Below are 15,365 nucleotides of genomic sequence, written 5' to 3'. Positions count from 1 at the left end.
GCAAGAATGGCCAACTCTCTATAAAAATCTCCCATAATGTATCTTTAAGGAGACATGCAATACTATAAATATATCCAAGGAATATTAAAATACCGGTAACCAAATAAACCTAAACACACCCACACACCACTCGCACTCCCGCGAAACAAACCGGCGAATCCTCCCGCACAAATATTATTAACCGAATGCACCCGATTTGTGGAATACCTTATACCCCTACATGATATACGAGTGACCCAACTTAAGCATAAATTTATGTTCTGAGAAATTGATTAGTTTTGAAAAATGTGAAATTTAAAAGAGAATAAAGGATTTTATCGAACTTATAGGCGTTAAGGTTCCACGAAGAAAGTAATGGGGTGACAGTTCCAGGTAGGTCGTTAAGTTTTAACCATTTTAATTAAAAATTGAAGAAATAGTAAGCAATTTTCGAGTCGTAGTGTCGCCTGAAACAGACATTAATTATATTATCAAACTCTTAAAAATAAATAAGACACTTATTAATTATATATATTAGCATACTCGTAATACAATTAAGAAACTCATTAATTACATTATCAAACGAGTGAATAGAAATAAGACTCTTATTAATTATATTATCATACTCGTAATAGGATTAAGAAACGTATTATTTATTTTATCAAACGATTGAATAGAATTGAGAAAATTATTAATTATATCATCAAACGAGTGAATAGAATTGAGAAAATTATTAATTATATCATCAAACGAGTGAATAGAATTGAGAAAATTATTAATTATATCATCAAACGAGTGAATAGAATTGAGAAAATTATTAATTATATCATCAAACGAGTGAATAGAATTGAGAAAATTATTAATTATATCATCAAACGAGTGAATAGAATTGAGAAAATTATTAATTATATCATAAAACGAGTGAATAGAATTAAGAAAATTATTAATTATATCATTAAATGAGTGAATAGAATGCAGCGGTGTTATAACATAAAATGTACAAATAAAACTCGACGTGCTTCTCTTCTTTACGATAAATATGTTTGCTATGATCGTTGTGGTTTAATTACAAAAATGGTGGACAACTGGATTTCATAGAAATCATCTAATTATCCGCAAACTTGACAATATTAATATCGGATCAATGTTTGTTTTGGATGTACATCTTGTTTGGAATAAATATTCTAAAGCCAAAATACAAAACAAAACACTTATTTCCTGAACAGAATTTTTCTAAATGCACTTTTGAATTCGGGGCTGCTGAAATTGTATAGAAATGGATTAATGGCCGAGTTTAAATATGTCATCCAGAAAGTTATAGTAAAAACAACTTCCGGAACAGCATCTGGTTTGATGGCGCTAACATCAAAAACAATATGAAAAGGAACCCAACAAATGACGTAACCAAACAAAATATAAGACAGAGTCACAAACACTTTCCTTTCACGTTTTTCAGACGAATCGTTTTTATCGTCAATGTTATGTTTATTTCCTCTTTTGTTAGTGTTTGGGACTTGTAATGTCTGAGTGGTAGATCCTGCTGGATTTGACTTTTTTGTTGGGCTAGCACAGTTCTGTGTTGCGGGTGTTAAACTCATTTCACTGTTTGACCCGGAAGCAGCCATCTTCTTGCTGCCTATGGGCCCAATTTTGGCCCTTTTCCTCATGAAGAAGAACACTTGCAGATAGCAGAACAATAAAACAAAACACGCGCCATGATGACCAATAAGAGCTATAACAAAAACATATTCTGGATTTAATGATGGCTCCCAAATGCACACCTTATCTGCAGCATTTTTAATTCTGTCCACTATACAAGCTGGTAGCCATAAAGCCACCATGACAGCCCTGTAAAACATAAAACATTAACAATAATTAAGTAGATAAATAAACTATGTCACAACATTTACTTGTCAGTTTATATTCAACCCGAATGTCGGGGGCTGGGGTGGGCGTGGGGCCTTAGACGAGTGGTGCAACGCGAGTATGGCCTGCAATCCAACCCCTTGAACCATTCCTTAGTCTCGAAACGACCTAGTGGGTTTGCTCCGGGTCTTACAGTTTCTCCCTTCTTCTAGAGACCCCTACGCTCAACCCAATTATTGAAATGAAATTGAACCATTTGTAACATGTGTTAGTTCGTCACCAATCGACCTAGATGTTAAACCCCATTTCTCTCTCAGCCCATGAGAAACGTGACAATAGAATTTTTACTCGCTTAAAACAATCATTATTGGCAATGGTTAAAGATACATTGGAAGTTTCGACTAGAAATAGGCATCAACTGTCTCCGCACCCTTTCCGGGAATTGCCGGTCGTTTGATTGACCGATGATAACCCCACCCACATATTCTCGATTATCAAGTAACATTCCCAGCGGCTACGGTACTCTCGATTGACAGTCCTTTCATCGGTAGTCTCCGGTAGTGATGTCAGTGATTAACGTTAAAAGTTAGCTTTGTCAGCCATTTATTGAAAAATTACTAAATGGACTATTTAAATTAAAGCTGTATTCAAGCCATCCGAGTGTCTACAGAGTTAATTTTGAGCTTGCCATGTAAATAAAGGTCTAATTAATCATTTCTATATAACATCTGAAGGCCAAAGAAAGACTTGTAATAGGCCGATATAAGTATAATATAAGTATAAGAGTAAGACGTGTGTAGGCAGAGCTCTCCACGCTCGAGTAAGCAGTATAGTTTTTACTATTTAGTTCAATATATATTATGACAGATTGTACATGCTAAAGAAAGTGGTCGTCTGTATGGATTAATATAGATATGATGTCAACATGTTCAAGATGGTTAAAAAGTGTCTAATTTGAATGTGTTATCGATTTTAAACATTTTGTTTTCTGTCATTGATGTTTTGACTGTGAAATGAAGTGTGACGGTATTCCCGAAGGTCCATGTCCATTTTCAAAGAGAGGGTCAGAGGTCAACATGGCCCAAGGTGACATGTCGCTCTGTAAGCATTGTTATGAGCACAGATATGGTCCAGTAGCCAGTAGACATAAGTCATCTAGGAGAGCCAACTCACATATCACTGAACAGGCTAAACAAACTGAGTCAGATTCAGCCCAGAATAACAATCAGAATGTCACTAGTACATTGAATGTAATCAATGATGTGGTCTTAGCTTACATGGTGTATTCAATACAAAATAGTTCAAATGCGAACGTGAAAGCAGTCGTATTGGGACATTACAATGCTGAACAGATTTTAACAGGCAAATGTTTGTTATGGGGTAACTGTGATATCGAAGTGATAGGTGACATGCCAAAGAGAAAAGATTCAACTGCACGCTCGGAGAAAGATGCCAATGTCAGTGATATATTGTGTGCCTTGGAGAAATTAGATAAAACAGACTCAATGCCTTGTGTTATTATGAGTGCAAGCGACATTGGCAAAATACCTCGGACTCAACCTGAAGAACTGAACACTTTAGCCATGGTGGAACGAATGAACAGACTCGAAACAAAGGTAGAACATTTACAAAATATTTTAGATCATACTGTGTGTGACAACATAGCAATAAAGGAGAAACTTGAGCAGATTAAGAACCCTGCTCCTAAGAATGTGCCTGAAACATATGCTGATCTACTGAAACCGTCGAACTATATACCAAAACCAGACGAAAGTTCTGTATCGACATTTCGAAGACCGAAGCCACCTCGTGCAACCCATAGAAACTATAACAACATGCCACAATCATACACAAGAGATGTCTCTGGGGATAGAATCAGTTCAGTATCTGTAAGTGCACAATCTCGGACATCTGTAAAAGAACTTGAATTTCAACTTCCAGCTTACGCAAATAAGCAAATGAAGCGTCGCGAACATAAACGAAGAATGACCATAGTTGGTAAATCGAAATCCCAATCAGGTCTGTTCAAAGGTGCCCCTGAACCCAGTAGAGCACTATTTATATATCGGGTAGATAAGACAACAACAGATGCCCAAATATCAACTCATCTGAGAGAGATGGAATTCACTGTGAGAGAGTTATCAGGTGTCTCCAATCCGAACTCTAAATTTCGGTCATATAAACTTGAGGTTCCTAAATCTGAATTTCAACGCTTATTCAGTGAATCAGTGTGGCCTGAGGGTGTGAGAGTAAGGCAATATGTCCGTCCACGTGGCGAAACGCAATATACAGACCCTAATTAAATGGACTTGTCTCTAGTGTCGTACAACTCACATGGCCATGGAGTTGGCCGCATCGAGTATATACAAAAACTATGCGACTCTCATGATATAATTCTTATCCAGGAACACTGGCTACTAGAAGAGGAACTTCCGGTATTCGAACGAAGGCTTTTAAATGTTTGCGTCCATGGTATCTCAGGAATGGACAGCGTATCAATACTTAATGGACGACCGTATGGTGGAAGTGCCATTCTATGGAAGAACAATATTTCAAGCACAATAATACCAATCAATTGTGACTCAAAACGCGTGTGTGCTGTGTTAATCAAATGTGGTACTCTAACAATAACATTGTGTAATGTCTACATGCTGTGTGATAGCACGAATCTTAATGAATTTCAAGAAACTTTAGATGTTATCAAAACTATTATCAGTGAGAATGAAAGTGACCATATTTTAGTCGGGGGTGATTTTAATACTGATTTGTCGAGAGTATCCAATCAAATTTCTGAATTATCTGACTTCTGTACATATAACAGTTTTAAATGTCCTCTTTTTAATACAATTGCTGATGTAAACTTTACGTATGAAAGCAAAATTAATGGTAACCGCTCTTTGATTGATCACATACTTGTTTCTGAAAACCTTTGGAATGAGGTTACACAATATAGGTCTATTCATGAGGGAGACAACTTGTCAGATCATGTACCAATTAATTTGAAATTAAACATCCCGCTTAACTATATTAATGAAGATGGTGAGCACAAAACTCATATCAATCTTCCATTATGGCAAGATGCTTCTGTCAGTGATATTCTTGAGCAAATGTTGAATGAATCCGAATTTCCCGCTGAAATTATACGATGCAATGATAGTCTCTGCACTGAACATAATATTGTTATTGAAAACTATTATGATAAGCTTATTTCAATGTCGCTGCAAGCAGGCAAGTTATCTCTCCCGCATTCTCGTTCAAGTAACCGCAAAAAGCCAATACCTGGTTGGCAGGACCATGTTGAGGTCAATAGACAGAGGTCAATTTTTTGGCATAACCTATGGAAGGAAAACAACTGTCCCCGCTCTGGTATAATTGCAGAGACCCGTATTCGCACAAGAGCACAATACCACTACTCTTTGAGGTTTGTGAAAACAAGGAAAGAGTCTATTATTGCTAATAAATTATCGACAAATTTACTGTCCAATAATACCCGAAATTTCTGGAAAGAGGTCTGTAAAATAAATGGTTCTAAAAAGCAGATAGCTAATAACATTGATGGCCATATAGGCGTAGAGAACATAGCTAAATGTTTTAGTGACAAATATGAAGAATTGTATAATTCTGTATCTTTTGATGCTGACGAAATGCTTGGCATTAAAAATAGCATACATTCCAAGATCCAATCGCAATGTCTTAACGGTTCATGTTATTCTAAACACTTGATATCAACTAATCATGTTACTAAAGCTGTATCCCATTTAAAACTTGGTAAAAATGATGGCAATGATGGTCAATCAACGGATCATATAATTCATGCACCCAAGTTATTTTACGTTCACTTGTCTTTGATATTATCAGCAATGCTGTCACATGGTCACTGTCCGAATAATTTCTTACTGTCAACAATTATTTCAATTCCAAAAAATCGGAAGCAATCTTTAAATTGCTCAGGTAACTATAGGGGTATTGCTTTAAGTAGCATTGTTGGTAAAGTGTTAGACTGGGTTTTACTAGAGAACAACAAAGAAGTGTTTAATTCGTCAAATATGCAATATGGTTTCAAGAGTGAACATTCCACTACACAATGTACGTTTGTCTTAGAAGAAAAAATTAAATACTACAATAATAATAGGTCAAATGTATATGTGGGGCTGCTTGACGCTAGTAAAGCTTTCGATAGAATCAATTTTGTAAAGTTATTTAAACTTCTTAGTTCTAAGGGAATATGCCCTTTAATTTCACGTCTCCTGTTAAACATGTATGTAGAACAGAAAATTAGGATTAAGTGGGTCAATCACACTGCTCCACCTTTTAATGTCACGAATGGTGTAAAGCAGGGTGGTGTTTTGTCACCGATATTATTTAGTATTTATATTGACGAACTGCTGACTAGATTCAAAGCTAGTAATATCGGCTGTCGTATTGGAAATATCTACGTAGGTGCCCTGTCTTATGCCGATGATATAACGTTATTATCCCCCTCAAGACAAGGTCTTGTTTCTTTACTAGAGATAGCCTCAGAGTTTTCTCTGCAATATGATGTAAAGTTCAATCCTGATAAAAGCAAACTTTTAGTTTTTAATCACACCTCTTGTAACGATGAAGTTAAGCCTATACCATTTAATGATAAATTTGTAAATGTTTCATCCTCAGAACTTCACTTAGGTAATCTCATTAGCGCTAACTCAAAGGGGGATAATCTTAATCACCATATCAACTCTTTCACTGCGAGGGTAAATGTCACTTTAAGTCAATTTAAATATGCCCATTGTTTAACCAAATATAAATTATTTAAGAGCTTTTGTATGCCTCTTTATGGATGTCAACTATGGGACATGTCAAAAAAGAGCATCGATAAATTTTACTGCTGCTGGAGAAAGTGCATAAGGAGACTGTGGGGAATTCCACTACGCACCCATAACTCACTTCTACATCTCATCTGTGACGACTTTCCTATCGACATGCAATTACATAGGCGGTTTGTAAAATTTATCGTAGGAATACTCGGAGGTCCGAATGAATGTTCTAAAATATGTGCCTATCATGCCCTAAATGGGAGCCAATCAAATGTCTGTAATAACATTAATATTATAGCTAATAAGTATAATTTTTCAAAATACGACCTAATGTCTGATCCTACCAATATTTTAAAGAGAATGACATGCAAACAGAATGATGATGATACTCTTAAACAAAATGCCGGTTTAATCAAAGACATGATTACTCTGAGAGAAAATGTAAATGATATACAATCAAAAAATGAGTTGAATGAAATTATTGAATATATTTGCACTGTATGATATTAATTTGATGTACTTTCTTTCAAACAACACTTTTCATTGAGTTTTGTTCATAATTTTCCTTTAATATTTATATTCTTTGTATTTTGTGTGTGTACCTTGAGTACGAAATAAAGATATTATTATTATTATTATAGCTCCTAACTAATGTATCTGTAACTCAACTTCCAGTTATAATAATTTCAGACACTCTGGAATTTAATTAAATAACACAGACTGGTTCCAATCGATTGAATAGTATCTAATTGTCTGACAATTATTTTAATAATTAAATACGGTGTGTTTTGGAATGTTATTTAAACTATTGTCTTCTGTCAGACTGGTGGATAGAGTCTAGTCGTATTAACATTAGCCAGTCGAATGGAACAGCACCCGCTTAAAATATTTTATAATGTACCATATCAAGTTTTATAGTGTTCAGTGTATGATTTAGGGGAAAAAGGCCCCTAGGCTATTCAACGGGCCCACTCACCAATCGCACTACTATAGGAAGCTAAAAGTGTGTTCAAAACACAATTAAGCACATGATAAGCCTTAAAACAAGCATTTAATTTAGTTGTTTTAAAGTTGTGATGTTGATACTATGTATAAAGTTGTGTGTATCTTAGTCACTAATACGAATTAGGCCCGTGGCTACAAAAATATCATTAAAAATATTTTAAGAATGCATACCTTCCATTGGTCCAGACCTAAAATTTGAATTTGGATTTTGAACTCAATGAAAACTCGCATCCCAAATATATTTTAGTTTGAAATTTCGTGAATAAGCCATGATGTTGTATTTCGGAACAACACATCTGCATATAAAATATTCTCATAAATCTAGTTTTGTATCCTACCTGTATGTTTTTACATACAATACATGTAAAAATAACTAGTACCATATGTCATTCTAACATACCAAGACGGATTTTGAAAGAGACACAAGTTTTCTCTGCGCTGACATATTTTCCATAATAATCGACGGTACTCAATCTTTTTTTAAAAAAATGAAAAATTCCCTTTAACTAACATCTTTTGCATATTGAATTTTTGTCATAAATCGAGTTTTGTAGCCGACATAACCTAATGTTATAACATGTGCAACGAAAAACAAATTAAAGTTTAAAGGGCCAATCTCGATTATATATTTTGGAGAATAAATTTTCTTAATTTTGTGTTAAAAGGCCTTAAAATTCTCTACGGTAGGGCAGTGAAACTAACTCAATATTCATTTTCAGACAACTTAAACCCGTCAGTCTTCATCTGAAAATGGAGACCGGTGTCCCAAGCTGTATTGTACTGTGTTTGGATAAAACCAGACTTTTTTTTTATAAAAATAACATGTAGGTGAAATTCACCTTTCGTTATCAAATACAGCACGTAGGTCATGCACTATATAGAACTTTAAAGTAACGGCAATAGATTACCAGGTCACCCAACGAAACAATTGACCCGAAATCTTAAAAGGGTTACATGTACGGATAAGCGGTTTTCACGTTCACGTTAAAACGGCTCAATATTTTGAGCTGAAATTTAAAGAAACGGTAAATACACCATTCGTTTATATTGTGGGGCTTAAATTTCATACGTACACGGACTTTTATTTCTGGGACTGAAACAATCGGGATGGTACCTTTAAGTAGAAGATATAATAAAAGCTAACGGAAGCTGAAATAAAAGAATATAATAAAAAGTAACGGACGTTGAAATAAAAGAATATGTTATAAAAAGTAACGGATATTGACAGTAAAAGATACAATACAAACTAATATTTACCAGACGGCAATTATGGCTATTATAGATTTTCGTTTGTTGTGGTTAGCGCGATAATGTACACTCCAGGAAACTGACCAAAAACGGTCAACAGAGATGACCAACAAAGTGAAAACCGAAGCAAAAGTCATACCATAGTCACAAAATATCCACAATCCACACATAAACTCACCAAATGGCCAATATCCTAAAATATTGTCAATCGTATAGAAACTCATTGCAGTTGATGCAACACCGATATCTGTTACAGCTAAGTTAACTATGTAGAAATTAAACACTGTTTGTAATTTTTTCACTTTGTAAACAGCAATAAGCACTAAAGCATTTCCAGCAATTGTAATAAATACTACAATATATAAAATTGTTCCCAATAAAATCTTTTGCCAGGAAATCGATGTGTTGCCCGGATGTTCATTACTGCTCATATTTGTGATAAATGAAGAATTAGCGCTAATCAAAGTTGTGTTTTCCATTGTTATCTGCGATGATATTATTTATAAGTAATGTAGTTCTGACACGCATCTACTACAAAATAAGCTGTTATGGAACGTCAACCAAATAAACTCCACTTTTGTTCAGATGCTGAAAGCGATTGTTGCTTTGCAACACGTTTAGAATAAGATGCAAATAACAGATATTAATCGTTAAGTTTCTCTAATCAAAGTCTTCTGATAATTATCTTATATCTAAGGTAAATACCACTCATAACTTTACTGAAGTAGAAAGTGCCATCGATATGAATGCGCATGACCCTGACGTCATTAATATCGATTAATACAGGGTTGTTAACTATTTATCTCCGTTTATTAAGTTTGTTGTCTTCAACAAGTTGACAACTGATTTGTATTTTTCTTCCCTCATTAGAGCTACCTAACTAGCATCGATAAATATAAACAGTTGTTGTATTAAGTATTAATCGATGACTGTAAGGCTGAAACCATTAACACCCATTTTAAAATTATATTCTTGCTTTGTATACAGAAATACACGAGTGGATTCGACAGATGGATACGTCCTTATATCCAGTAAATGTTGAAATATAGTCGATGGGTGTTACCTTTGTCGATTCTAAAAGGGGATTAGACCTCTGTTTTAGTTGACATTGGGCGCGTTCAGGTCTATATGAGATTGATGTATCATCCTTCTATACAGTCATTAGGGGATGATGTTGACCTCCTGTAATCACCTCCAAGCTCGTTGTTGTTCTCTGGGTCCTCCGGCCCCCTCCCACTGCTAAAGACCGCTACGGGAAAGCGAATTATTGAATAAAATGAACCATGTGTTAGTCTAGAAATGACCTAGTTTGTGTCGCGTGGACGTTAACCCCCATTCCTCTCTCTTCATATAATCACCACCTCAATAACCACAACCTACGAAAACCACAGTACGCATGCTTTGACGTTCAAGGTAAGCGGTTGATATTGAGGCCGTGTTGGCTTCCAGTAACTACACCCTCAAAAACCACATTACATATGCTTTACATTTTAAGTACGGTTGATATTGGGGTACTATGAATTGGTCTTCAATTAGAGAGAGAGAGAGAGAAATGGGGTTTACGTCCACTCGACACAACCTAGGTCATTTCGGGACTAACATATGGTTTAATTTTATTTCAATAATTCGCTTGCGCGTAAGGGTCTTTAGCAGTGGCAGGAAACCGGAGGACCCGGAGAAAACCCACGAGGTTGGACAGGCAACCCTATTCCTTGTCACGTACAACCGGGGATTCGAAACCACGCCAGCTGACTCAATGACAGCCCGTATGATACAGCACTCACGTGCTAACCATTCGGCCATCCCCCCCCCCCCCTGCAATCTCAATTAACCAGAATAAGCAAACTGAAAAAGACAAAAATCTTGAGAAATAAAAAACGGAATTAGAAGAAGCCAATTGTGAAAACCCTGAACATAATAATGTAATTGAACAATTAGATAATATTATGAAAGAACTTGAAGATCATATTCAAGAATTAATTATTACCCATTACATATAAAAAAAAGTGACCAAGAAAATAGCAACGGTCGGGACCTAGCTTGCTCACTCTCGAATAATTTTAATTTTCTGGAAATATTTTAGCCAATTATAACATAGATCGATAAACTATTCCTACCATCCTGAATAATTATCCCTGACACATACATCACTACCAAAGCCAGGGACATGTAGAAAGATACGGGAGACCAATTACACTTACTATAAACTAATATCAGCTTGTATTGCAAATCGGATTAGAAATGTCCTTGAATGTATAATCCATGAAAAACAAAATAGTTTTATTTTCGGTAGGTACATTGGAGAATGTACTGGTATACTATATGATATACTATTTGAAACAAAGAAACAAAAGGCATTTGATAAAGTCTCAGGGAAATTTATTGAAAATTCATTTAATCTTGTAAGTAGCCCTAAATCTACAGATGAAACGATAAGTTCCTATTCCAATTTTCACTAATGTCTAACCGTAGTAGTATAAAAAAACAACGAACGGACATATTGTTTAGGTAAACATTTAGTTAACGTGATTCAATACCTATCACACACAGTGTGTTTACTTGTCATGTGTTTTATGGACGGCCAAAAACTGCCAGAATGGCAGTGCCGTACTGGGCCCACCTGTCCACCTGTCCACCTGCCTATAAAGAAAAAAGAGAAAGAAAAAAGAAAAAAAGAAAAAAGAAAGGAGAAAGAAAGGAGAGGGAGAAGAAAGAGAAGGAAGGAGAGGACAGGACAGGACACAGGACAGGAGAAAGAAAATATAGGAAAAAAATGACTGACAAACAACACCAAAAAAGAAGTGTAGCCTACTAGAATTCTCAAATTCATCTAATGATAGTGCTCTTAGGTCATTCTGTTATCTAATTGTATCAGGAAATAAAAAATTTGCCTTCTTCTGCTTTGGTCTGAAATGCTTGGAATATGGGTTTGCGGTTATCAATTTTTAAAAATTTTCCTGGGGGGAGAAACCTCCCTGATCCCCCTCGGACGCTCGCGCGTACTTGTGTGTGCTTTGGTCATTGACCTGACAGGTTGGCCTTTGGCCCACCAGTCCGGCACTGCAGAATGGTATTTATTGTCCCCTGCCTATCGAAGAAAATGGGTCTGTCTGTCTGTCCATCACACTTTTTGGAACACAATAACTCTCCTTCTGATTGAGCTAGAATGTTCAAAATTGGTGTAGGTATTTATTAGATAAATATCTTGATGGAGTTGTGATGTGTTTTACGGACGATCAAAAACTGGTCAAACGACATTGGAATGTTCTACATCTTTGATTTAAATATATTTTATGTGAATATTTCTTGCAGAGCAATAAAATATTAATTAATCTATTTATTTTTTTTCAATCCATATTTCGTGGAAGTACTTGCGTTTGTGTGCATGTATAAGGGTAGAAAAACGTGGATATTAGCCACATTCCATTTAGTACCATGGGCCTTTCTGTCAGACGTGGAGAGCGTGTGACCCTAACCGGTCGCCACATCCTACGTACGACCCATGCATCTGTTCTTACTACATATCTTAGTAGCCTTGTGATGGTCTAGAATTTGTCTTTAGCTGTTTTTGAGGTCCCGTGTACACATTGGTGGGCACTTAAAAGATGCCTTGATAGTTGGAATTCGTACTAAGAGTAGGCCGTAGTGCCGCTGTCCGGGCAAATATCTCTCATGGCACACTGTATGGCGTATGCCCGTCTTCATTCTCCCAGTTCCGAGCAGAACAGTAGGACGTGAAATCCCATTTAATTTCATTTCATTTCATTTACAATAATAGGTGGGAACAAGTCCAAAAGTCTGTTCAAGTCACCAGTTCATCTATTCATCATGGTTAATTAAGAATCTTGGTCTCTTTCAAGTCGCAAGTCATCATGACTGACGAGTCGTGTCTCGATTCGATATAAATATTTCGAATTGATTCGCAAGTCGCGAGACTCGAGTTCCGACCTCTGAACACGTTCAGGACTACGCACGACTATTCTGCTTATGGGCTTCCAAATAACGTGCTCTACTGTCTTCAAACTGATTAGATTAACAAATTAACAGATTCAGTGTTGACCATTCGTAGGTAATGAACCCGATACACCAAGCAGAAGACCCTACAGTATTGACAATTTGCTTTACTTAGAAAAATACAAATTCCATCGTCAAACCTGAAACTGTAGTAGCCTGATTTTATTAGTCATAAAGAAATCGTATCAGTAGAAGTCCGAGTCGAGATACAAATTTATCAATGAATGATACTAGAAGTACTACAGGACTTAAACATACATTATGCCTATTGTATGTCCTTCTTTAGGTCTGAAATGTTTTCTAAATTATTAATTAGACATTAAGTAACTTATCCAAACCATAATCAACTCTCCATGTCATTGCTAGTCTGTGATGTTGTTTTTTTTGTGTTATTTTTTTGGATTAGGTTCCGATTTGCTGTTAGACTATCAAGACTATGTTTTTATCGTGCCGACTTTAGTAATGATCGGGGCTCGGCCGAAAATTCAATCGCTAAATCTCGGTTCAGAGTGGATGAATTTGAGTGTATCTAATCTCCCATAATGTATCTTGAACTTACTTAAAGTTTATTATATTTAATGATTATTAGCTATTAAGTAAACTATAGAAAGCTGAACTGGGTACTTCAACCCGTGGATATTTTTAAGTTGATTTTATTCAACTGACTAAAATCCTTCTGACGATGAGTTTTCTATCATTCAAACATAAAGTGATAATGGGGGTTAAATTAACTTTATCCTTAATGGATTTAGCCAGTGGTCCTGGCGTTTTAATTTACGGATATATCTTTTCTGATAGGTTTTTTCCGTTAAATAAATGCTATACCATTCGCGAGTTGAGCTATACCCACTTCAGTTCTTTGTTGTTTAGTTAATGACTAATAACCACTGGTTAAATCCATTAAAGATAATTATCAACAACAGGTAATTAAACTCTCACTTTCACTTCATGTTTGAGAGAAAGAGATGGGGTTTAACGTCCACTCGACACAATGTGAACATTTAACGGCGATTCCTTCTATTCCAGACACTGAAGACAGCAACTTCAACGTGATCCAATATAGCCTAACCGGCATTCCAAACACCAATAAATCGTTAAAAACGCATTATGTAAGATTTGGATTAAGAGCTGACAGTTTTCACTATAATAGTTATAGTTTTCCATTGTCGTGCGTTTATTACGATAGGATTGTCGCTATTGAGTCTTAGATAAAGAGCTTGCAGTTCTCACTATAATACTTACAAATAAGATAATGTAAAGGGAATTTGTATAAAATTTCAGTCAAATTCATTCACTCTGAACCGAGATTTAGCGATTGAATTTTCGGCCGAGCCTCGATCAATGGTTCACTATTACTCTAATAATTCGCTTGCGCGTATGGTTCTTTGTATGTGGGAGGACCCGGAGAAAATCGACGAGGTTGGACTGACCATCATATTCCTTGAAATGTGGGGAATCGAGACCACGCCACTTGACTCAATGGCACACCCTATGGTGCAACGCGCACGCGTTAAACAATTAGGCGTAATGAATATTAGAAGCGCAAAACTGAAATGCCCGAAACAATTTGAGACGGCAAAAGCTACCTTACCTTGTACCCCCTGTCATTGAGTCAACTGGCATGGTTTCGAATCCCCGGTTGTACGTGACAAGGAGTAGGGTTGCCTGTCCAACCCAGTGGGTTTTCTTCGGGTCCTCCGGTTTCCTCCCACTACTAATGACCCCTAAAATTAAACCATATGTTAGTCCCGAAATGACCTAGTTTGTGTCGAGTGGACGTTAAACCCCATCATTGGCTGTACTTTCATGAATAAGCAATCTCGGGCAATGAAATTAAGCACATGATACATAACTGAAAACGGCGACATTATTAAGTCTATATATTGCATTAATATATGACTTGTTGATTTAGAGTCAAATCGACTATTGGCATGATGTAAACATATCGACATAGTTTTTGTCGTTTAGGGGTGAATTTAATGCGTCGAGTCGACTTATTAAGTCGATTTTTTGTAATATAACTCATGAAGTTGACATATTTTAGTTCGATCTGTTGCGATATAATCTCAATAAGTAGTGACCCAAATACGCTTCCATAGGCTATTTTATGGAAGCATATTGGGGTCAAAAGCGCGAAAAATATCGCGATAGTCTACATATTGTGATCGATGAGATGACTTTACCTCTCAAAAGACAATCTTACCAACGCGCTGTGTTGTATGTCGCCATTTCGTTTTAAATGCCCACGTTTGCATTAAGATATTGCTACTCTGAAGTTTTGTCAAAATATTTCATTGATGGCCATGCGCTATGTCAACATATACTATGGTGAAATGGACGACACACAACATGGCGCGTTGATTCAGTTAACTCAGCAAAACTTGTCTTAAGGTTAAATTCATCTCAATGATCACAATATGTTGACATATTACATTGATATGGCGATATCTTTCGCGC

At 36.0% G+C, this 15,365-nt stretch overlaps 1 protein-coding gene across 1 annotated transcript; it reads right to left on the bottom strand.

Annotated features, from left to right (window-relative positions):
• Positions 1-1,631: 1,631 nt before the first annotated feature.
• On the bottom strand, positions 1,632-9,373 carry LOC126824200 (alpha-1A adrenergic receptor-like; the record flags this gene model as incomplete). Its single annotated transcript, XM_050553384.2, has 2 exons — positions 8,904-9,373; positions 1,632-1,827 (listed from the first exon to the last, which is right to left on the bottom strand). Coding segments are annotated over exons 1-2 (666 nt in total), but the record flags the coding sequence as incomplete, so codon positions are not given.
• Between the last annotated feature and the right edge of the window lie 5,992 nt (positions 9,374-15,365).

The sequence above is a fragment of the Patella vulgata genome, chromosome 6 (assembly GCF_932274485.2).
Source record: "Patella vulgata chromosome 6, xgPatVulg1.2, whole genome shotgun sequence".
Taxonomy (NCBI): Eukaryota; Metazoa; Mollusca; class Gastropoda; family Patellidae; genus Patella; species Patella vulgata.
The sequence above is the reverse complement of the archived record's forward strand: the minus strand, read 5'-3'. Positions and strand labels throughout refer to the sequence as shown.